The 24,591-nt window shown below is 35.7% G+C and overlaps 1 protein-coding gene across 23 annotated transcripts in view; it reads right to left on the bottom strand.

Annotated features, from left to right (window-relative positions):
* Positions 1-24,591, bottom strand: part of CDC42BPA (CDC42 binding protein kinase alpha) — a 329,433-nt gene that overhangs the window by 66,590 nt on the left and 238,252 nt on the right. For 20 of the 23 annotated variants that reach the window (XM_082702369.1, XM_082702391.1, XM_082702387.1 and 17 more), the window contains 6 exons: positions 23,170-23,275; positions 14,005-14,129; positions 5,615-5,720; positions 5,042-5,190; positions 3,409-3,500; positions 909-985 (listed from right to left, as the gene is read on the bottom strand). In XM_082702369.1, coding sequence (XP_082558495.1) covers positions 909-985; positions 3,409-3,500; positions 5,042-5,190; positions 5,615-5,720; positions 14,005-14,129; positions 23,170-23,275 — 655 coding nt within the window. The remainder of the gene's footprint in view (positions 1-908; positions 986-3,408; positions 3,501-5,041; positions 5,191-5,614; positions 5,721-14,004; positions 14,130-23,169; positions 23,276-24,591) is intronic. The other 3 variants (XM_082702389.1, XM_082702372.1, XM_082702382.1) reach the window with 1 other exon arrangement.

The following is a 24,591-nucleotide window of genomic DNA, read 5'->3' as shown; positions in this document are numbered from 1 at the left end:
ATTAATTACTTTTAAAAGTGTGGTTCTTTTTCCTTTTCCCAAAGGAATGAAATATAATGCATACATTGTGCCCAAAATATAGTAAGATGAAGCGCATGGCAAATCATTAATACTCAAATTAAACGAAGCACTTTAGAAGGGTAATAATTACAAGTGAGTAGCAGAATCTCTTGGCCTCTAGCTGTTCCCACTGGCATGGAACCTCTCTGAGAACAGGACTTAGTGAATTTGGTCACTATTCTATCTCCATCCAGCACCTAGAACAGTGCTCTGCATAGAGACTTGTGATTATTTAACAAAGATATAATCACTAACTTGAATTTTCTGAGACAAAAATATACTTTATATCAGAAAATTGTTTTTTTTTTCCTTAAAGCATTTAAGCCCCAAAGAAGGACAGTCATAGAGTCACTATTTCGTTTATTATGGGATATACTGCCTAATACACTCTATGTAATACTTTTAACAAAAAGTATTCCTATTGTAAACTTCTAAAATAATTGAAAGGATTTGGAGCTAGACCCAGCATTGCCCTATTGTGAGATTTGACCTTTTTCACTTTTTTTTTTTGTTTTGTTTTAAATTGCGGCTCTATGCTTGGGACAAAAAAGAAAAGTGTCAAAATTATTTCAAGTGTTTGGATTTGTTCTGCCAGCACTCAGGGGAAGAGATGAAATTTCTTTTAAATGTTATAACTCTCATATTTAGATCTTTCTTAAATTTTTCTTAAATACAAATGTGATTATAGTTTCTATTAAGAATGCAGAACATACTCTTTTCCTAACACGTTTAGATTCTAGGTCCTTTCATGTGGGAGGCAATAAAACAGTTTCATTGAGAATGAATTTCAAATCACAAAGTGAATTTTAAATGGACCGCAGGGAATACTTGAAAAGCTTAATACTTACTTCAAATTGATCCAGAGCATCGGTAGGCGTATTCAAAAATGCCAAGAAAGAATGCTGTGAGTCTTGGTGCTCTATACCTAGAAGACAGCAGCAACTTTTTTTAAAACTAGAACAGTTTAAACTAATTCTAATGGATAACCTTTCCTGTCTGAGTCTATTAAGAACTGTTCACAAGCTACCATATTTTAAAGTTGATCAATACTATTAACTCTACATGTTTAATAAACTATATTACTGTTTCTTGGAATACCACTTAACAGTTATATCAGTCTCCAGGACATATTTGTTTCCTGACTTGAGGTATTGAATTTTTTTCTTTTCCCATATAGCACATCATAAGAAACACAGTAAATCCTGGTAGACTTGGGAGAATTTTAAAAACATGGTTATGTCTGATTTTTCTCAGCTAATTTTATCACCAAATAAGGTTTCTGTTTTGAAAATCTCTTAGCAAACATATAGTATGCACTAATATAAATAATCTCTTATAATAATGTAGTGATAAAACAAATGTATTTAGTTATGAAAAAACATTTGTCAAGGCCTCAGTTTGATTTCAGGTATTGTTTTATTGATAGAATAAATCACTCATACCCTAGTTTTTCTCAGGTAAAGCTTTAAAAGTTGATGCCTATTTGCTGGTTATGGTATTAACTTCAAATGCATAATTTCCAAAATAATTCTTAAAATACGTATATAATGATAAATACTAACGAGGAAAAAGCCGAAACAACCAAGCACCCATTTTTGATTCCATATCCTTAGGAAGTGACATCAACTAATTTGTGTGGCTTTCATACTACTCTCTAATAACAAACATCACAGATGCCAGATGGGGCACTATGTTCAGAAATTCATCCAGTCAATAAATATTTACTGAGAGCCTATTATGTGCCTAAACCTTGTCTAGATACCGGGATATATTAGTAAACATAGCAGAAAAAAATATCCTTGCCTTCATTATATAAATATGATATTATATTTAAATAGTATAGTACATTATGTTACAACATAAAGTAAAATTTTATTATTCTACAATGTTCTAAATCCAAATAAAAGTTATAGGTTAACATGCTTTCATAAAGCAATATGATTAACTTATTTCTTCTGCAAGTTTAGATCTATTCTAAAAATGATGCAGTCAGTGTTAGTCACACTCTGCACTGGTCTCTCTTCTGTATAAACTGCCTTTAGGGCTACAGGTCCTCCAGGTCTTACATATTCTTTTTCCTCTACACCTTAAATAATGCAGCTCCCTTCCACTCTTCATGTTTGAAAACTCCGCTTGATTCTCAATTTAATGTGAAGCCTTGTGCTCAGTGTGAGTTCCTAATTCACTTCTGCTGGGTTCCTTCCTTTCCTGTTCACTAGGAAATTCAACAGACAAAAATTTTTTGAACATCTACTACTTTTAAGAGTTTTTCATGTCAACTGGTTTATGTGATACCCTCTCTTTCCCCCACAATTTTATTTTTTCTCCACAATTTTTAAAAGCAGATACAGAGACCCAACAAGCTAGACATCACTGTGTCACAGGTCTGAGAAATAGGGGAACCACATAATGTATGCATAACGTAAAGCCATTAATTAGTTCACTATTCACTCAGGAATACTGACTTTGCCAGGACAATGAATTTCTTTCTTTATTTCCTTTTTTTTTTTTTTTAAAGTAGGTTCCATGTCCAGCATGGAGCCCAATGCAGGGCTTGAACTCACGACCTGAGATCAAGAGTAAGATGCTCAACAGACTGAGCCACCCAGGCACCCCAGGTTAATGAATTTCTAGTAACTGCATATGAGAGATCTCTTCATTGAGAAAACAACATTCTGAATTTCTTTTTATTAAATCCTCATGTTCTTAATGCCCACATTATGGAAAGGAAGTTTAGGAAGTTCCTGTAATAGCCGCCACGCACTTTGAGTTACTTTTCACGTTGATGGAAACATGCGCAGGTAATGCTTTCAAGAAAATGGGAATAAATCCTGAGAAATCCCGCAAGGCAGGCGGTTTAAGAATCAAACGTGGAAGAAAACAATGAAGTGCCAAAACAGTTCGTCACTGTATTGCCTTCTAACACAGAATTAGATTAATCTTTAGTTACTTCATACATTGTTTTCTCAACTACCGTGGAATTGAATCCTACACCATTTGAAAAAGAGTATAAAGTATAAAAAATAGTTTTTTTCCAACCACAAATATCTTATTTGTGAAATTATCCACGGCACTGAAAAACAAAACAAAACAAAACAGTCCAATTTATGGCAAAGTAAGTTTTTCTGTTACTATCAAATCTTTAAGCCAGGTATATTAAGTACAACAGAAGGACTCTGAGACCAGTCTAGTGAGAGTGAGTGTCACATACGCATACACATATCCATCAGTGAGTACCAGCGTGGTTAGTGTGAACAATTCTCCGACCTCCATGTACGCAGATGCTCGGGTAATAAAATACATTCACAACAGAATAAGCCCTGATTGATGCAAAACACATTCTCATACCCTTTTCAGATCTAAGCTCTTCAGTGTCCTTTATCAGTTGTTCGATTTCTGAGAGTAGCTCCAAGTTCTTCTTCTCTGAATCTTTTAGTTTACTTCAGTAAGGGAAAAAAAGGAAAAATGTCATTATTTTTACTGCTGGTTAGTGAGCCATCCTACAGTATTTAGTCAGAGCTTCCTGGTTTAGTCAGTCCCATCAAGTCAGGGAAGTCAAGCCACCACAGGAAAGACAAGTCCTGCTGGTCACCTACTGCTGCACAAACCAATTTCTACTACAACACAGCCAGACTCATTCATTCACAGATTGTCTTTGGCTGCTTTTGTACAACAGCTCAGTTGAGTGGGCAGAGACAATATGGCCCGCAAAGCTGAAAATATTTAGTATCTGGCCTTTTATAGAAAAAGATGCTGACTCGGAGCTAAATGATTTGAGTTTAAAATGTCATAAAATCAGAGGTTAAATTAAGGATTTTGTTAGACTCTTCCACAGAGAACCATGAAAGTGGACCATTTTTATGAGTACATATGTAGTTTCCAGTTTTATTCACAGTCTGGTTTACGAGCAAATGTACAAACACCTATGTCCCAGGCACGGGAAGGCAGCTCACACTTGTTCTAACTGCAACACAGAATGACATTCAGCAGCTCTTTGTGCTAGGATCGATTCACATTCTCCAGGAAACATTCTCTTGCATTTTCAATGTCATCTTAGCACATTTAAGCAAAACATATTTAGTTTATGTCTGGATTATTTGTAACAAGAGTTTATAATTCAGTGGGGTGCCAGACAGCTGACCTTTAATTGGATTCAAAACATTAATGATTACATTTAAGGACTAAGGCTTCACACCATTACAAACGGAATTTATGGGACTATATTTCTTTTCACAATGAATGCCTCTGGAACTCTGCTATTCCAGCACCAAATGGATTTTTCTATTTATATGTTGATTTGTAACACAAACTTTCTACTGTTTCTCTATATCACCAATATGGACTTATTCTTGAACCATGGGTACAATTAAGATTTTCATTTTATCATTTATTTATTCAGAGTATAATTTGCTCTACTGTTGTAATGAGGCTTGAAGGAATGGCATTATCTAGGATTATCTCAGACTGTGGAGGAATATACTTTTTCATAAAGCATAAATGAATAGGAAGAAATAATTAGAATTTGTTATACTATTATGAAATTTATTATCAAGAAAACCTCCTTTGTAAAAGATCTATGGTAGAGGCCAGAATCCCCAGATGACTGTATTTTGCCCGGAATATATGTTGCTTTTTTATACAAATATGACACTCTTGTAAAGGAGAGAATTTTGAATTTAATGGAAGAGAATTTGAGAGTCAACTAAATTTTACCAATAAGGGGAAAAATAAATAATAAAATACTAATTAGCACTATTAATTCCACTTTATGGACAAGTCAGAGGAAAACAAAGTTACATTAAAATCCTGTATCTGCAAATAAGGTTTGAAAACATCTATTCATTTTCAAATGTTCATATATTTTTCTGGATATTACTTAAAAGAAAAAAGCGATACATATGAAATAAATAAGTAACTTCTCCCCAAATACTTTTTGACCACCTTAGAAATTATTCTAGTAGACTCTATCATTCAACCTTACCATTCTGTGATGATGTTAGCTGCTTTAACTTTATTCAGCTCTTCTTGGATGGCCTGTTTAGCTCTTATTTCCGCATCCAGAGCTGACTGCAACTCCAGTCTAGCTGACATATCCAATTTTGCGAAACGACGCATTTTCCAGGGCATATCCTACCAAATAATATAACTGTTGTTAGCCCCATCTTATTTTTTCCTTAATGTTTAAATTCACTAATGCAAGTAAATTTAGAAACTACTTAAAAGCACTACTTTCTCTGATCACAGAACAGATCTGAAACACTGTGAAAATATATTATTTTTCTCTAAATTCAGAAATAATTGTAGACCCACACATAAAGGAGTTTATTTTTTCATAATTATTATCAATAATGGCTACTATACAAGTTACAGTTAAGCAGTGATGTGTTATGACTTCCTCAACTGGCAAACACTTGGACTAAGTGAATTCTCATGAAAAACCTTCCAGGAAACTAAACCCTAGACAAACTGATAAAAGTGTTCCAATTTATTATAGTGTGTTGAGCCTCCCTACCCACCCCTTAGGGTAATTCTCCAGGCAAAATGCAGAACTTACTGTTGCTCGAGCACCTAAGCTGGAATTTCTCAAAGCTTCCAACTCTTCAGTCATTTTAGAAGCTAAGGCCTGGAGATACCCTCGTGCATCCTTTTCATCACTGACCCTGGAATACATACACATATAGATAAAGGACAAAAGTAACACAAACAGAAAAACCTCAGTGAGAAATACAGTGTTTTTAAAGCCTCATAGAAGAAATAACTGAAATGCCTTCTTTCAAAATGTTTACCACAGCACTACTGCCTGACAAGGGGGAAGAGGTTTACTAAACTGTTTCAGTTATCTAAGAATTAAAGCTGGCCATGTTAAGGAAAGTTCAAATGACTTATACCTGATAAATTAGTGAAATTTCACCCTTGAACCAAAGAATACTCTTTTATTTATTTATTTATTTATTTTTTTTAAAGATTTTATTTATTTATTTGACAGAGAGAAATCACAAGTAGGCAGAGAGGCAGGCAGAGAGAGAGGAGGAAGCAGGCTCCCTGCTGAGCAGAGAGCCCGATGCGGGACTCGATCCCAGGACCCTGAGATCATGACCTGAGCCGAAGGCAGCGGCTTAACCACTGAGCCACCCAGGCGCCCCAAAGAATACTCTTTTAATCTAATATTAAAAACACACATATATACATGATTTCTAAAGAATATTAAGATTTCTCATTAATTGGGTCCTGCCATTTTATCTTATGAAAACAAAACTCATCATTTTAAAAACTAAAGTACCCTATATTTAGAACGTTTAAAGTAAAATATTCTGCAAAAATCAGGGTTGTACTGCAATAAAGCTCCTCTGTTTTCTAAAATGGTCAATAAAATACCAACCAAAAGATTAAAGCTTACTGAAACTCGTAACTGTCTTACAACTATCTTGCTGATGCAACTATTATGATTCTAGACAGAAGTATTTTCAATCTATATTCAATGACATTCTACATTTCAGAATTTATCAAGAGTAAGTTTGTATTTTATTACATCTCCTTCAAAACAAGGGCAAGACAAGGATAAGGACTGCCAGCATATGAAAATCTATAAAAGAAGGTCCTAGTCTAAAGAAGAATGAAAACAATTAGTATATAGTAAGCTGTAATTGGCACAAAGAAAAAAAGAGGAGCCGAAGTCTGCAGTGCTTAGAAGTGTATTCTAATACACTCTGGGAACACTATTTGCCTTTGGGAAGGCTGGTTGTTCTCATGAATACAATTGAGGCCACTGAATAGTAATGAGGAAAATATATTTCAGGTATATCCATAAGTATCTGATGCAAACAGCAGACAAACTGAAATCCTGAACTTGGCTTTAACTTTGGTTATCACAAATGACCATGACCTTTTGATTTAATCATCCGATCTACAGTATAAAGAATAAGTGGAGATGAAGGAAGATTACCTTTTATAGAGTACCGAGAAAGACACTTAAGAAAACTGTATTATCATTGAAAGGGCCAGGCTAATCGGCCCAACCAGCATCGCTTTAGCGCCCTCCCACGGCCATGTTGGCTTATGCATCTTCCAGCAGGCTTCCTTAACTCCGGAAATTGGCGACTTCCTGTACATGCCTGTCATGCTGTTTAATGTTTCAAATAAAAACCAATCTCTTGTAATTTTGTTTTTATTTGCATGCTGAATACCTTCACATTCCCTGACCCATGTGGTCTCCCCACTAAGTCTCAAGTTTTTATTAAAGCTGTATCTATGTTCTTGGCTACAGAAAATAAATGAATGCTACCTACAAAGTGGAGATAATGATCCTACTTCTTAAGACTGTTGTAATAACTGAATGAGAATCCCCTATATTTTCAGCCCAATGCCTGGAACATACTATGTTGTAATCAGTACAAGCTATGATTATCCATAAATGAAGATTAATGAATGAGGAACAGTTCAAATAATGTGAGGGAATTTAAATAAATGGAATTAAAGTGTTATTGATATCTGACCCTTTGCTGATTATGAATACACCTTCCGAGCTGCCCTCTATCTTCTATATGCTGCCCTTACCATATTATCGTTTTGTCTTTCCTCCTTAAAAAGTTCTCAACAACTTCAGTGGCTTTATTGACTAGGGATTAAGTCCCCAAATTTATATGCTTTACCCACAATCTTTCTGTACTCTCTCCAAAAGTGCAGTTCTGTACTGAGGAGTCTTAAAGATAAGCCCTGACTCTCCAACAAGCAAAATAACACAAAATTGATTTTGTCTTCTCCAAAGTTGGCTCCATCTCTGACTTTCCTACTTCAGTGATACCATCTTCTTCTTCTTCTTCTTCTTTTTTTTTTTTAAAGATTTTTATTTATTTATTTGACAAACAGATTACAAGTAGGCAGAGAGGCAGGCAGAGAGAGAGAGAGAAAGAGAGAGAGGAGGAAACAGGCCACCTGCTGAGCAGAGAGCCCGATGCGGGATTTGATCCCAGGACCCTGAGATCATGACCCAATCCGAAGGCAGAGGCTTAACCCACTGAGCCACCCAGGTGCCCCGATACCATCATCTTCTTAATCTAACTCAGAATTTCAGAAATAAGAATTCTTCCTCATCTCCTGATCTTCCTTCATAATTAAGTCCTATAAATTCTTCTCCCGCAAGTTCTTTTCTATTTATTCAGTTTTCACCAAACTTCCCTCCATGTCACCCTGAACAAACACCACTGTAAGAGTTGTCTTCCTAATGCAACATCTAATCAATGCCAGTATCCTTTACAAAAACCCTCTTATTCTTATAAGTAAAGTTCAAATTTTTACCCATTATTCATAACTATAAAGTACTAACTTCACTCACCATCATATTTTCTACTGTTTTATATGAAAACACTCAGTCAACCTACATATAGGACCTGTTATTAACCTCAGGGTTTTCAGAAAATTCATTATAGGTTCAAATGATTATCCCCAACTTTCTCAAGCACCCAGTCTGAGGTAACTCTACTCCATGCTCCCATAGGAAAATCAGTACTATGTAATACACGGGGTAACTTACATTTAAGTCTCAAAACTAATCTCTAGATCTGGTCACATTAGTTTTTAAACTTTTCAGTGTTATGTTATAAGCTGCTTGAAGGCAGAGTACTAAATTTTATAGGCTATCCTACCTTCTATCGTACTGAAAAGTGCATTAGCTTGTTTTGTGGCCTAATATGTGATCTATACTGGAGAATGTCCATGTGCACTTGAAAAGAATGTATATTCTGCTGTTTCATGATGGAAGGTTCTGAGTATATTTGTTATGTCCCTCTGGTCCAGTGTGTCATTCAAAGACACTGTTTGATTGTTGACGTTGTTTTGATCATCTGTCCACTGATGTAAGTGGAGTGTTAAAGTCTCTTACTGTTATTATATTACTATTGATTAGTTTATGTTTCCTATGGTTTTATGTATTTGGGCACTTTTATGTCTGGTGCATATTTATGACAGTTACATGTTCCTGTTGTATTAATCCTTTCCTTATGACACAGTACCCTTATCTGTCTGTTATAGTCTTTGTTTTAAAGTCTACTTTGTCCAACAGAAGTATTGCTACTCTGGCCTCTTTTGACATCCATTTGCATGATAAATGGTTCTCCATCCCCTGCAGGTGTCTTTAGGTCTAAAGTAAGTCTCTTACAGGCAGCATATAGATGGACCTTGTTTATTTATCCATTCTGTTACACTATGCCTTTTTATCGGAGCATTTAGTCCATTTATAACCAATGTAGTTATTGATAGATATGTATTTATTGCCATTTTGTTATTGTTTTGTGGTTGTTTCTGAAATTTTTTCTGATCCTTTATTGTCTTTCTCTTTCATGGTTAGCTCATTTTCTCTAGTGATAAATTTGGATTTATTTCTCTATTTTTTGCATGTTTATTAGTGGTTTTTGATACATGGTTACCATGAGGTTTTATATAACCTCTTCTGCATACAGCAGTCTATATTAAGTTGACAGCTGTTTAAAAGTTTGAATCCATTCTTTTCTCTTCTTCTCCCCTTGTTTTGGTATATGCTATTATATTTCGTATCCTCTTTTATAAGTTTTTTGACTTTTTTTTTAATAACACTACTCATTTTTTACTGCTTTTCTGCTTCCTATCTTCATATTGTCACTTCCAGTATCTCCTTTCCACTGAAAGTCTCCTTTTTTTTTTTTTAAGATTTTATTTATTTATCAGAGAGAGAGAGGGGGAGAGAGCGAGCACAGGCAGACAGAATGGCAGGCAGAGGCAGAGGGAGAAGCAGGCTCCCTGCTGAGCAAGGAGCCTGATGTGGGACTCGATCCCAGGACGCTGGGATCATGATCTGAGCCAAAGGCAGCTGCTTAACCAACTGAGCCACCCAGGCGTCCCTGAAAGTCTCCTTTAATCTTTCTTACAGAATTGGTTTAGTGGTCATGAACTCTTTAGTTGTTTGTCTGGGAAACTCTTTATCTCTCCTTCTATTCTGAATGAGAATCTTGCTGGGTAGAGTACCCTTACTCTAGATTTTTGGTTGCAGATTTTTCCCACTCAGCACTTGGAATATATCATTATCACTCCCTTCTGCCTTGCCAAGTTTCCGTTGAAAAATCTCCTGCAAGCCTTATGGGTTTTCCTTTATATGTTACTGACTTCTTTTTGTCTTGCTGCTTTTAAGATTTTTTCCTTAACAGTTTATTTTGCAAATTCAGTCACAATCTGTCTTGGTGTGGGCCTGCTTTTGTTGATTTTGATGGGAGTTCTCTCTGCTTCCTGGATCTGCATGTTTGTTTCCTTCCCTAGATTAGGGAAGTTTATTGCTATTATTTCTTCAAATAAATTTTCAACCCCCCCTTCTAGCTCTTCTTCCTCTGGGACTCCAAAAATACAAATGTTATTACATTTGATGGAGTCACTGAGTTCCCTAAGTCTATTTTCATTTTGTGTAATTCTTCTTTCTTTTGTTCAGCTTCACTGATTTGCATTACCTTGACTTCTGGGTCATTAATTCATTCCTCTACTTGTTCCAGCCTGCTGTTCATTGTATCAAGTGTGTTTATAATCATGTTTATTGCACTCCTCCTAATTCTTTTTTAAACTTTTATCGCTGTGGTAAGGGTCTCAGTGGATGTCCTCCATGGTTTTCTGAAGTCTACTAAGTATCTTTATGATCATTGCTTTAAAGTTTCCATCAGACATATTATTTGTATCTATTTTGCTTAGATCTCTGGCCATGGCTTTATCTTGTTCTTTCATTTAGGATAAATTCTTCTGCCTTCTCATTTTTTTTAAGTCTCTGCCTTCTTCTCTATGTTAGAAAAGTCAGTTATGTCTCCTGCTCCTGAGAGTAATGGCCTTATGAAAAAGGGGTCATGCCATGCCCAGGGCCTGATACATTAGAGAGTGTCTCCAGTGTGTGCTGCTTGTGCTCTGTTATTGTGTTTTGGTTGCTCTGTCCTTAGAGCCAGTCATCTACAGAGGGTCTCCTTGCCTGCTGTGGGAAGTGTTTGATCCCTGGCCTGAATGTAATAAGTTTTCACTATGTTTGCTTTGGTCTGCTTGTGAAATGAGACCTATCACCACCTCCACTGGACTGGAGACCCTGTAAAATTGCCTGGTCAGGAGGCAAGGGTTTGTGCTAGTCTTTGGGGAGAGGGGGCACCACACTACAGCTAAGGTAAGTGTGACCCAGAAGGGCAGTTCTACCAGAGCAGCTGGGGGTGGGACTTGGTAGAGCCAAGTTAGGCAGCCAGTATTTTCCTACAGGTGGCCTTGTGTTTACGCTGAGGGGCCAGGGAGGGAAATGGTGCCACCAGCTCCTTTTGTTCTGAGAGAGGTCTCTCCATGAATGCGGTCTCTCTGGGCTACACTCCAAGAAGAACAAATAACCTCCCCGCTGTGTGCCCAGGCACTCTTCATATTGCTGTTTCCACACCATATGCCCCTGGGTTGTTTGCCTGCCTTCTTTCCAAGAGCAATGCAGTACTCTCCAGGTTCTATTTCAGCCAAGCCTGATGACCTCTAAAACTCCAGTCTTCAATCCCTCCTGGTTCCAAGAACTCATGAAATTTAACCTCTCTCATTTTTAAGACAATGGCTATGGGTAGGTGTTCTCCTTGTGCATTCCCCTGTGTGTTCCTCCCTCTTGCCCTTCTCTGTGACTATGGGTACCTCTCCTCTGCAACAGTCAGGATTTGTTTCTTCCCTTAACCATGCCTCCACACTTCCTACCTCCTTCAATGTGGTCTCTTCTCTCTCATTAAATGTGGAGTTTGTTTTGTCAGTCTTTGGTCCAGTTTCTGGGGGATTTAGTATGATTCGACAGTTATCTAGTTGTATTTGTGGGCCAAGGTAAGCCTAGGGCCCTTCTACTCCACCACCATCTTCCTGTCTCCAGCATCCCTTCATTTTTTAATATAGCAAGACTGAAAAATTCGAAAGACTCTGAGATTCTTGCCTTGTTAAGCAGGGACAGAATGTCTCAGATTAAACATTCAAGTAGGTAAGAACTCTGAGATCAGGGAGTATACCTTTTACTTTTACCTTATTAGATTTTATTAATTAGTTATCTAATATAGTAGTCTATATATATATATACATATATATATATATATATATATATATATATATATTAGATTTTATTTATTTATTTATTTATTTAGAGTACAAGCAGGAGGAAGGGCCAAGGGAGAAAGAGAATCTCAAGCAGACTCTGTGCTGAGTCTGACAGCATTCTCAGTCTCACGACCCTGAGATCATGATCTGAGCTGAATCCAAGAGTTGAACACTTAACTGACTGAGACACCCAGGTACCCTAATATATTAGCCCATTTCTAAATAACAGCTTTATGCAAACTGATTTGCTTGCATTCCTGATTTCTTCTGCACATTTCACTTGAATGTGAAAAGCCTAAAATGAGTGTTTCATGGTATCATGTAAAAACTTTCACCTTAATACTTCCTACTAACCCTTTTCCAGAGAATCTACATTTAAAGCTTCTTTACTGGGATTCCTGGGTGGCTCAGTCATTAAGCATCTGCCTTTGGCTCAGGTCATGATCCCAGGTCCTGGATCAGCAGGGAGGCTGCTTCTCCCTCTCCCACTCCCCATGCTTATGTTCCCTCTCTCACTGTCTCTCTGTCAAACAAATAAATAAAATCTTAAAAAAAAAAATAAAGCTGCTTTACTTTAGTAGAAACACTTCCCATTATATCTGAACCCATCATGCCTATTGCTGGAAAAGATCAGCAGTCTAGGAACTGGGGCTTTGGCCAGATCATCTTTTCCTTCTACGAAGTCATTTTCAGCAACAGTTTAATTATACATTTGGTTACATAATAACTGAGTTATAAATTTTTGATACTATAAACTTGGCTAAAGACTAGAATGAATTTGCTTCAGAAATACAGATTTGATGACAAGGACATAAATTTAACATTAATGAACCATTAATAGTACTATACTGTTTGGGACACAAACAATTTCCTCAATTTGGGCATTTTCATTTAGCTATGCACTGTAGAGTCACATTCATAAGCCAAAATGAGTGAACATAAGAGCTCTGTAGTTCAGTCTATATCAAAATACTTGAGTTATTTGGGTAAGATCACTTAAAAAGACAGTGTTTATCCACTTCTGACTTAAGATGGAGGCTGTTAGTCTGCAATAAGTAGGAAAATGGAAAAAATGTTTAAAGAACCAAAATAAGATTACAAGAAACTAAAATTCCCAAATGATTGGTCTATATCCATAAAGAAACTAGTTTTCATAAAATTAAACATCCATGTGCCAAAAAGAATAAGAAAGTTGAAAAGTAACTATAAAAATCTAAAAAATATGTTTTCCTTAGAAAATAAAGTCCCTGTTGTGTTCAATTTCCTTCATGTTTTATAGAAATATACACATTTTTATAAATACCAGAAATATTTGATGAAATAATGAATGTGAAAAGTCACTAAGGTAATTCATTCTACATTGAATCATAAGAACTTAAAGAATAGTTAATAAAATGAAACTGTAATCATGTGAGTTTTTATGATGACACGTGTATCAACCTTTTGTAATTATGAAAGAAGATGATGGCATATCTTCAGGTTCAAAAATTTTCTCTAGGCTATTTCTTAAAATAATTACAAATATAGCAATTTTGTTCTTAGAAAGGAACCTATAGCTAGTGAATGATTTTCTTCGGTTATTTAAGGACCAACCGTCTTAATATAACATTTTCTTTTCTTAGAAATAACAGCTTTCAATGAAGCTGTGGAGAGTTGACATGGGATACTTGCTGCAGTTGGGGAAAAGAAGAACATAAGAGAAAATACAGAAGGACGCAGATCAATAATGAATAACAGGCCATTAATAAAATTATGTTCTTCAGGGAAACATTTTTCAACTGGAATTCATGAAAACTTGGCCATATGTTCAAATCACCCACAAAAAACACATTTAAAAAGAGCACTCACCACTGAATTATTTCTGTGATTTGGGCTTCCCAATGTGCAACAGATTCTTTCTTGTCTGCTAGGTCTTTTACCTCTTCTTCTAACTGCTGGTTGCGCATACTTAAGTTCTCATACAAAGTTGTGAGCTGAAAGACAGTTTTAAGACACTTGAAAATACATGTGACTTTCAGGAACAGGAATGCAAGGTGCTCAGATGCTGCCTGTTAAATCTGATTACTTACCATATTCCACTAAAAAATGCTTGTCTTCCTATTTCTTATTATATACCCTTCTGGTCACTGAATTTGGAAACATCAAATATTCTGAATTCTCCTCTGCCTTTGCTTTCCCCTTACTCCCTATTCTAAATTCTTACATTTGTGAACTTTCTCCAGTTGCCTCAAAACTCCCCAGGTTCCACCAGTAACAACATCTCTCATTTTTTTGTTTTGTTTTCTTTGTCTGTAAATGTCTCCATGTCATCCTCTTCTTAAAATAAAATCTTATATAGAATTTCAAGTATATAGAAAAATGGACAGTATAAGTTAGCTCACATGAGCCAACGGCCAACTTCAACAATGCCAGTCATTTCATTTGCATCCTGTCTTCTTATCCCTTCTTCCTGAATTATTCTGAAGTGAATACCAGACACCTATAATTTTACCCATATATATTTCTGTGTATATCTCTTGCAAATAAGGCTCTCTCTTTCAAAAGATAACAATATAATTATACTTTAAAAATTTAATGAGTTTCCTTATATCATCACATAGGTAGTAACTGTTCAAATTTTTAGTTATCTCGAAATATCAAAAAGCTTAACAGTTTATCATATTGAATCATGATACTAACAAGTAACCACAGCTTAATGGTTCCTGTATCTTGTAAGTCTCTTTTATTTATAGACTCTAGGGGTCCATTCGGGCCCCTATACTAGAATACCAGAGATTGGATAGTTCAAATATGAAACATTTATTTCTCACAGGCTAGGGACCAGAGAGTCCAAGATCAAGGTGCCAGCAGATTCAGTGTCTGGTGAGGTCTGTTGTTGGTTTACAGATGGTGGTCTTTGGCTGCATCCTCAGGGGGTGGAAGGCTTGAGGGGCTCTCCAGGATTGCTTTCATAAGGATGATAATCCCACCATGAGCGCTCCACCTCACTACCTAATCACCTCCCAAAGGCAACACCTCCTCCTACAATCACACTGAGGGGTAGGTTTCAACATGCAAATTTTGGAGGAACACATTCTGTCCATAGCAGTTCCCCTCCAGCACTTTTATTTTTCTTGTAATTTATTTGCAGAAGAAAACAGGTTGTCCTGCAAAGTTTTCTGTAGTCCTAATTTCTGCTTTCATTTTTGAAAATCATTTTTTGCTGCATAGGATATTCCATGTTGGCAATTATCCTCCAGCACTTTGAAAATGTCATTCCTTTTTATTCCCTGTTTTGATCCCTTTTTGGATTTCATTTTTTTCTGTTGGGAAGTCAAGCTTCAGTTTAACTTTTACTCATTTGAATATAATGTGATTTTCTTCTCTGGCTACTTTCAGGACTTTCTTTGGTTGCTGGTTTTCAGCAGTTTTTCTATGATGTCTCTAAGCGTGATTTAATTTCTATTTACCACCTTTAGGGTTTGTGGCATTCCTTGAATTTGTACCTTAATGTTTCTCGTAAGTTTTGGAAAATTATGGGCCATTAATTCCTCAAATACTGTGTTATGTCACAGACCATCCTCTCCACCTAGGAAAGCAAGTATTTAGTCATGTCCCCTTCATCATCTTTTATGTATATCCATCCTTTTTAATCTCTACCCATACTTTAGTCCAAAATTTTTTTACTTATTCACTGTTCTCTTCAGCTCTTTCCAGTCTGCTGTTCAAATCTTCTATTGGATATTTTGGTTATTTTAGTTTTCACTTCTAGATGTTCTATTTGACTCTTTTGTATATATTCCAGTTACCTGCTTAAATTCTTTGTGTCTTTCATTTTCTATCATACAGTTATTTTAAAATCTCATTTATGAAAATTCTGATGGGAATCCCTGTGGGCTTGCTTATACAAACTAATTTTTTTCATTTTTTCTTTCCTTATTTTGTTTTTGCTATTATATTTTTACTCTTGGTTTTCACTGATTTAGTTTTATCTCCTGGGATGCATGGTAACTATTTTAATATATGCCACACATTTTGTATACAAATTTTAGGGGTAATTGGACACTCTGTATAGCATCTTCCTGCAGAGAGTATTTACCTTTACTTCTGGCAGGCATTTAGAATCAAGATAGGTCAGGTATTGAGTTACTTGGAGGCTACGTTTCAGTCAGTGAAAGGTTTCATCTCTTTCTGGTTCACTCATATTCCTAAAATGTAGCCTTTCAATGAGTCCAACTGAAAGCTTGTATTCAACTCTTCAAACTTGTGTGGCTGTGGAATACTGTGCTCAGCTTCCTGGATCTTTGGCTACTGCTTTCGTATCAGCAAATGCCTCAAGGGAAAAAATAGCATTGAGTGCTGGGCTCATCTCCTTGCATTACTCCTCTGCAGGATCTTGGTCAGTCATGACAGCTGCCTTCTTTTCTCCCCAATGCCTTCCACAAATAAATACTGTAGGAAATAGTCCTACCATATTAAGGCAATTTTTAAAAAAATCCAGTTCTTCGTGAGGTGGTGGGTATGATATAAACTAATCTGTCATAGTCAGAAGCACAAGTTCCTGCTTTAATAAGTTTTTAAAAATTTGTGATAAAATAATTACATTCAATTTTTATTTCATGGCGACAGTTTTCTGATAAATGCTCAATCTGCATTAGTTATTACTATTCTTTTCTTGCTTTTTGGTATATTTATAGAAATATTGTGTTCCTGTGTCCATTTCTTTTTGATTACTCAACCTGAAGAAGATGGGTTTTTCCTAGAAAAGCTATTTACAAGTTTGTGGGGATGAGTGGTCAGGTGATGGTTAATTTTCTGTGTTAACCTACTGGGCGCAGGATGGCAACACACATAATCAGACATTACTCTGTGTGTCTGGGAAGGTGTCTCTGGCTGAGATAAACATTTGAATCAAGAGACTGAATAAAGCAGACTGCCCTCCCTAACACAATAGGACCAACCAGTCAGCCAAAGTCCTGGAGAATAAAAAGGTTGACCCTAAGGAGTAAGATGAATAGGAGGGAATTTCTCCTGCCTACATGCCTTCAAACTAGGAGGTTGGTTTTTCCTGCTTTTGCACTCTTACTGAAAGAGCAGCTCTTCCTGGGTCTCCAGACTACAAACTACAGATCTTGGGACTTGTCAGCCTCCATAATCAGGTGAGCAAATTCCTTACAATAAATGTCTTTACACATACATATGCGTTTGTGAATATGTGTATATACATATTTGCATACATATATATGTATGTGTGCGTATGTTTAACTCAGTTACTAATACAGGGTAAAACATGTTCTAAGTCAAGGGTCCACAAACTTTCCAATGAGTTAGATAGTATATATTTTTGGCTTTGTGGGCCAGGCATGGGCTCCATCACATCTTATTCTTAGAAAAACTTATTTAAAAGATATGTAAAGGGGTGCCTGGGTGGCTCAGTGGGTTAAAGCCTCTGCCTTTGGCTCAGGTCATGATCCCAGGGTCCTGGGATCCAGCCCACCATTGGGCTCTCTGCTCCATGGAGAGCCTGCTTCCTCCTCTCTCTATGCCTGCCTCTCTGCCTACTTGTCATCTCTGTCAAATAAATAAATAAGATCTTAAAAAAAAAAAGATATGTAAAAATTCTTCTTAATTCATGGGTCATAAAGAAACAGTCTCAGGGCTGGATCTGGCCATAGGTCACAGTGGGCCAATTCCCCCATCTAAATTGATCAGGAGTCCTAATGACCCAGGGTTGTTCTCAGTTTTTAGCCAGTACTTATTTGAGACATAGACATTTTTTGGCACAAGTCACAGTACAGCTTTATTTCTCTCCCTCTACCAAAGGAGCACAGCTGTAATTCCCTGTTTAATCCTACCTCCAACCTCACTGTCTTCTCAGAAGGCAATGGGGTCCAGAGAAGCTATTGATGCCAACACATACCCTATATGCCTGTTGATAATAAGGGATTTCAGTTCTGTACCTCAAGGTGTACCTCCACTTAACCTCTGAAAAAGTTCTTTTTACAGATAAAATTTACATACAATAGAATTTATCCATTAGAAGGGTAATGGTTCAAGGATTTTTAATAAACTTATACAGCTGTGAAACAATCACCACAATCTAATTTTGGTACAGGAGAAATTTCCCCACTGCTGGTTTGCAGTCAGTCCTAGCTCCCAAACTGAGTTCCAAGCATTGGTGATCTGTTTTCTGTTTCTATACTTTTACTTTTCCAAGAAATTTAATACCAATGAAATCATACAATATGTAGGTTTTTTGTCTTTCACTCCCCAAAATATTGAGGTTCAACCATAGTATTGTGTGTATCAGAAATTCCCTCCTTTTTTCAGCTGAGTAGTATTCTATTATATGGGTAATAGTAAACTTCATTTGCTCATTCACTCACTAGCTGATGAGCATTGGGACTGTTTCCAGTTGTTTGGTATTGTGAATAATGATGCTATGCACATGCATACAAAAGTCCTTAGAAGGACTCTGTTTTCAGTTTTCTTAAATATCTCCAGGAATTTCTGGGTCATGTGGTAAGGGTATGCTTACCTTTTGAGAATTTCTTAAACTATTTTCTAAAGTGACTATATAACCACCTGATGCTCCCGCAAGCAGTGTAGAGTTCCAGTTCCTCCACATCCTTGCCAACAGTTGGTATGGTCACTCTTGTTGATTCCACTCATTCTTGATGGTGTATAGCTCTATGTACCTGTGGTTTTAGCTCACACTTTCCTAATGATATTGAACATCTTTTCACTTGCTTGTCATTCATCAATCTTTCATGAAATGTCCATTCAAAATTTTCCCCCATTTTTTCACGGAGTTGTTTGCATTATTAATTATTGGGTTTTAAGTTCTTTCTATATTTTGAATGTGTTTCTTATTAGGTAAATGATTTGCAAATGTTTCCTCCTTATCTGTGTATGTCCTTTACTTTTCTTAATGTTGTATTTAAATTGTAATGAAGTACAATTTATCATTATTTTTCTCTCATAGGTTATACTTTTGATTGATATAGATGAAATCTTTGACTAACCCTAAATAGTGAAAATTTTCTTCTACATTTATCTCTTATGTTTCAGTTTATGATCCACTTTCAGTTAATGTTTTTATATGGTATAAGAATTTAATTTTTCACATGGATATCTAAGTGTTGCAGCACCATTTGTTGAAAAGATTATCCTTCTCCCAATGAATTGCTTTGCACTTTTGCTGAAAATCAATTGGCCACAAATATGAGGGCTTATTTTTAGACCATTACACTATGGTTCCATAATACCAAAACTACCAGTAAGTTTCAAAAGACTGTCAGGTAAATCCTCCAACTTTTGTTGCAAAAGGCTATTATAGGTCTTTTATATTTCCAAATAAATTTAAGAATAAGCTTCTCAATTCCAACAAAAAGTCTTATCAGAATTTTGATGGGGATTTCCCTAAACATTAGAGGAGACTTGAGGTCCTAACAATTCCAAGTTTTTTGATCCATTAACCGTGTACATCTCTCCATTAGATTTTCCTTCATTTATCTCAGCAATGTTCTGTAGTGGTCATCCTCTGGTTAATTCCCAGAGCTCTGAAATGGTTGTTTTTTGACAGTTATGTACACTTTGAAATTTTTCTTGAGAGGTTTCATCAATCTCTTCATGTTAGCATAGACAGAAGTCTACCAGCTATCTTTGAAAAATTTTTTGCAGATGCAATGTCTTTACTAATTAATACAACACATTACTTTTCATTACTATTGCTTTTGACAGTCCTTCCAACTAATCTGTGAGTGATGTCAGCTAGATATCTGCAGGAAGAAGAAGAAACGCAGCTTTTGCAAGACCATGTTACAATAGTTATAAGTAGTTTTAAGTAGACTTTGTTCAGTATTAGAAAAATGCTAATCTTTTCATTATTACTAAATAAAAGCATGGACTCTGGAGCCAGACTGCATGTGTTCAAATTCCATCTGGCCACTCCTTGGTCCTCTGATTAGGAAAGGAGTCTCATCTCCCCCCTCTGCCTCAGTCTCCTCATCCATAAAATGGCAAGAGTAATAGTGTATACCTCACAGAGTTTTTGTGAGGATTAAATTATATATATAAAATAACTTAGAAGAGGATCTGCACTTAGTAAAGTCTACCCAAGTATTTGTTCATTTTGCTTATTTTGGGAATGAGAAGGTTTTACTATTTGTACCTTGACATATCTGGCTTATAATATGGAATAGCATAGTACAGAATATGGAAACATGATCATGACATTTTAAGTGAAAGGCATATTAGAAAATGGAATGCATGTATGACTGCACCTACGTAACTATTTATACAAACCTGGAAGGAACATATAAAGTTAAAATATTTGTTTTGTGGTAATGAGATGATGGGTAACTTTATATAATTTTTATAATTTAGACTTTTTGTTTAATAATTTAAGAACAGGGTACAAATAATATTTTTCTTTATGGGAAGCCATTTACTTTCACTCCCTAAAATACATGGTTAATTTTACTTGCAATAAGTTATCTTTTAATAAAAAGTGAAACTTAAAAGAGTACCTGGGTGGATCAGTCAGTTAAGCATCCAACCCTTGATTTTGGCTCAGATCATCATCTCAGGTCATGAGATCAAGCCCCACCCTCACTGCGCTCTGTGCTGGGCATGGAGCCTGCTTAATATTCTCTTTCTCCCTTTGCCCTTCACTGCTCCTCCACCCCTGACTTGTGTGGGGTAAGGGGTAGGGGGAGAGAGAGAATCCCAAGCAGGCTCCATGTCCAGCATCATGACCTGAGCTGAATTCAAGAGTCTTATGCTTAACTGGTTGAGTCACTCTGGTAGTCCTTTTTAATTTCTTTCAAAATTTTAATTTTTGGGGGCGCCTGGGTGGCTCAGTGGGTTAAAGCCTCTGCCTTCGGCTCAGGTCATGATCCCAGGGTTCTGGGATTGAGCCCCGCATTGGGCTCTCTGCTCGGTGGGGATCCTGCTTCCTCCTCTCTCTCTCTGCCTGCCTCTCTGTCTACTTGTGATCTCTCTCTCTCTCTGTCAAATAAATAAAATCTTTTAAAAATTTTTTTAATTTTTGGAGTTTAAAAATGTGAATATGAGAATCTAGTCATAGTATTAATTAAATAAATTTCAAAATTAACATAATAGTTGCTTTCTAGCTTCTATACTAGAAGTTCTGTTGAGAAGAAATTCAGCTCTCTTCACTCAGGTCCCAGACAGAAGAGCTGGTATAGCAATGACAAAAGTATTCTCTGGTTATCCCTCTTAATGAAGAAACACAGTTCAAATTAAACCAGAGAATGAATGAACAGAAAGAAACAGTGAAGAGGCTTAATCACGGTGAACTGAGAGTTAAAGAGGAAGAGAAGCAAAGGCTGTAAAAGGAGCAAAAGTAGGGAAGAGACTGAAAAGGCAGCAGAACCCAGATCCATCTCTATTTCTCTGGGAATAAATAATTCCTTGTTATCATTTGTCATTAAATATTACCCCACCATATGAATTTGCTCTCAAAGTTCTACTCATCCTTCATCATACGTTTCAATTTAGCAAGAAAAGGTAATGTCTTATTTTTATTAACTTAGGACACAGGCTTTTATTTTTATTCTTTGCATCTCATCACAATCATAAGAGTATTGCTCACAAATTCTCTCCAAATATGTATTTCTGGTATAAACTCAGTAGAACTTTATGGTTACTAATAAAATAAAACCAAGGGGTGAATACAAGATTTGCTCTACATACAAACTGATTATTAAGTAATATAATTTTTCTTGGACTATATGCATTTTTTACTAGGTAGTTTGTTTAGAAACTATATGCAGAGGCCTTCTAGAGTTTAATTACATTTCTTACATCAAGGTTACTCTTAAAAGAACCTTAAATTCTGTCTAATAGACAAATAATATTTAATTTATAGTCATATTAGTCAAACACATGAAATAACAATTATGTGACCTATTTGGATAAAACTCAAATATTGTTATTTTATTTTAGTGGAAATAACTAAGAATTACACGATCACCTTCACATATTTTTCATACTTTAAACATTCATACTACTTACTGTCTCTGCTACCTCTAGCCACTTCTCACGGTGTCTGTGTATATAAGTTCCATAAGACTTTACAAAATGGACAAATGGAGTTGTTTCTCAAATACTTTCCAAGCAAACAAACAAAGTCATTATTAAATGTATAAAGAACGAAATAGTCATGGGGAAAGTAGTGAAAGAACACAAGGGAACACAAGGGAAAACAGAGAGACAATAAAGAGTCTCTCTTTTATGACTACTTAGTCATGGTCTTTCAGTCTCTTATTGGAATAACTAATAATTGAACAAAATACTTTTATTGGAGGAAAATCCTAGAAATTATTATAAAACACAATTACCCAAACATTCTTAAATACAAATAAGATTAAAACGTCCAGATAATATTAGAATTTTTACAACTGTTTGTTAAGAACTGATGAAAGAAATGCAGAATAATGGCAGTTCAAGAAATCTGCTACTAAACGAAAAACGATTCCTTTTAAGTATTTGACATTTTGTTCTAAATCTGATGAATGGTTCTGCTCTTTATTCAAGCTACAGTGGTTTAGGCAGAGATAGTTTCTCTAGATTCCTAACTACCAACAGTATTATTTCTAGCTATTAGCAGTTTTCCCTCATGAACAGGACAACAGAGTTGTCAAAACTTCTCCAGTTTGGCTTAAATGTTCCTGCTCTGGCCAAGGATCACCTTACCTCCAACAGCCACGAAAGAGTAAGTACCAAATATGGGAGAAAAGTGTGACAAAGAGAGTTGATGGAAAGTGAAATAAAGAACAGAGGCTTGAAAAATAAATGGGACAAAGAATATGATGAGATAAGCAAAACCCTCTCTCCAGAACTCCCGTACAGACTGTTGTAATGAAAACTCGCCTGTACCAACCCAACGTATAAGGAGAAATATTAAACCCAAACCGGCCATCAAATACAAAATTATCTACAATTTCTATCAAAGTGCTGAACATTTAGCATGTGCTCAGGGAATAAAAACTAGGTTGTATCACTCACCTTATCAAGTTCACTTGTCAGTTTTTTATTTTCTTCAGTTAATAATACTTTTTCTCGTTCATACTGTTGTTTGAACTCATTTTCAAATTCTTCCCTTTCACTTTGACTAACGATTCAAAACATAAGAGGGGGAGAAAGGCAACGGAATTAAAGTTAAAATAACATATCCCCGATTGGCTACTGTACCATGTGTTTTTAATTCTGAAAAATTACATATCTTAAACATACCAAATCCCAATCTTCCCCTTTAAAATTAAAAAAGTTACATTCCTTTCAATTCACTGACTTGTCTGCCTAACAATGGCTACTTTGCTTTTCATTTGAAAATCTGAGAATACATCTGTGATTTGTAGACTTCATGACTGTGCTCACCTTATTTGGTTTTATATGTACCAGAAAGTATGCGAAAATCAAGAGGTTAGGGAAAGAAGGGAACACATGGGCCCCAACATGTTTCCTTATACTCAGCTCAAGATTGTTAGCAAACCCTCAGTGAAATTTCCAATAATTCTCATGACATATTCAGCCCTTTCTTCCTTCTTACCTAAGTACCTACCTATACACATATGCATACATACACAACAAATTTAGTATTATAAAACTTATTTAAAATTATAGTTCTGAGAAGCACAATTGATTCACCCTTAGAGGTAAACACAGTGCTAACAGACTTTTTGGAAACCACCTAATGGACAAAGAGGAATCAGTTTTCAAACACTGAGTTGAAATGCAGATGAAGAGGCTTCTTATATTCTAAACAACCAAAGGGTCAATGAAGAAATCAAATAAATTAAAAAAAAATACGAGAAGACAAATGAAAAATGAAAACTTCATGGTCCAAAATCTTTGATACAGCAAAAGTAGTTCTAATAAGGAAATATCCAATGATATAGGCCAATTCAAGAAATAAAAAGCTCAAATAAACAATTTAACTTTATGCCTAAATTGGGGGAAAAAAGACAAATGAAATCTAAGGTGAGTAGAAGAAAGGAAATATTAAAGATCACAGCAGAAATAAATAGGGTTTTTTTTTTAAAACCTATAATGAAACTAAGAACTGGTTCTTTGAAAAGATAAACAGAACAGATAAACCCTTACACCCAGACTTATCAAGAAAAAAGACTCAAATACATAAAATCAGAAACAAAAGAGAACTGAACCACAGAAATATAAGAATAAGAGAATACTATGAAAAATTATATGCCAACAAACTGGACAAACTACTTCTAGCTTTTCTGGGATAAATTCCCAGAAACATACTATCTTCCAAACTGAATCAGGAAGAAACAAAAATGTCTGAACAGACCAATTACTAGTAACAAAATTCAATCAGTAATCAAAACACTTCCCCAAAATAAAAGTCCAAGACCAGATGGCTAAACATGTGAATGCCACCAGACATTTAATGAAGAGTTAATACCT

The sequence above is a fragment of the Mustela nivalis genome (assembly GCF_964662115.1).
Source record: "Mustela nivalis genome assembly, chromosome: 16".
Taxonomy (NCBI): domain Eukaryota; kingdom Metazoa; phylum Chordata; class Mammalia; order Carnivora; family Mustelidae; genus Mustela; species Mustela nivalis.
The sequence above is the reverse complement of the archived record's forward strand: the minus strand, read 5'-3'. Positions and strand labels throughout refer to the sequence as shown.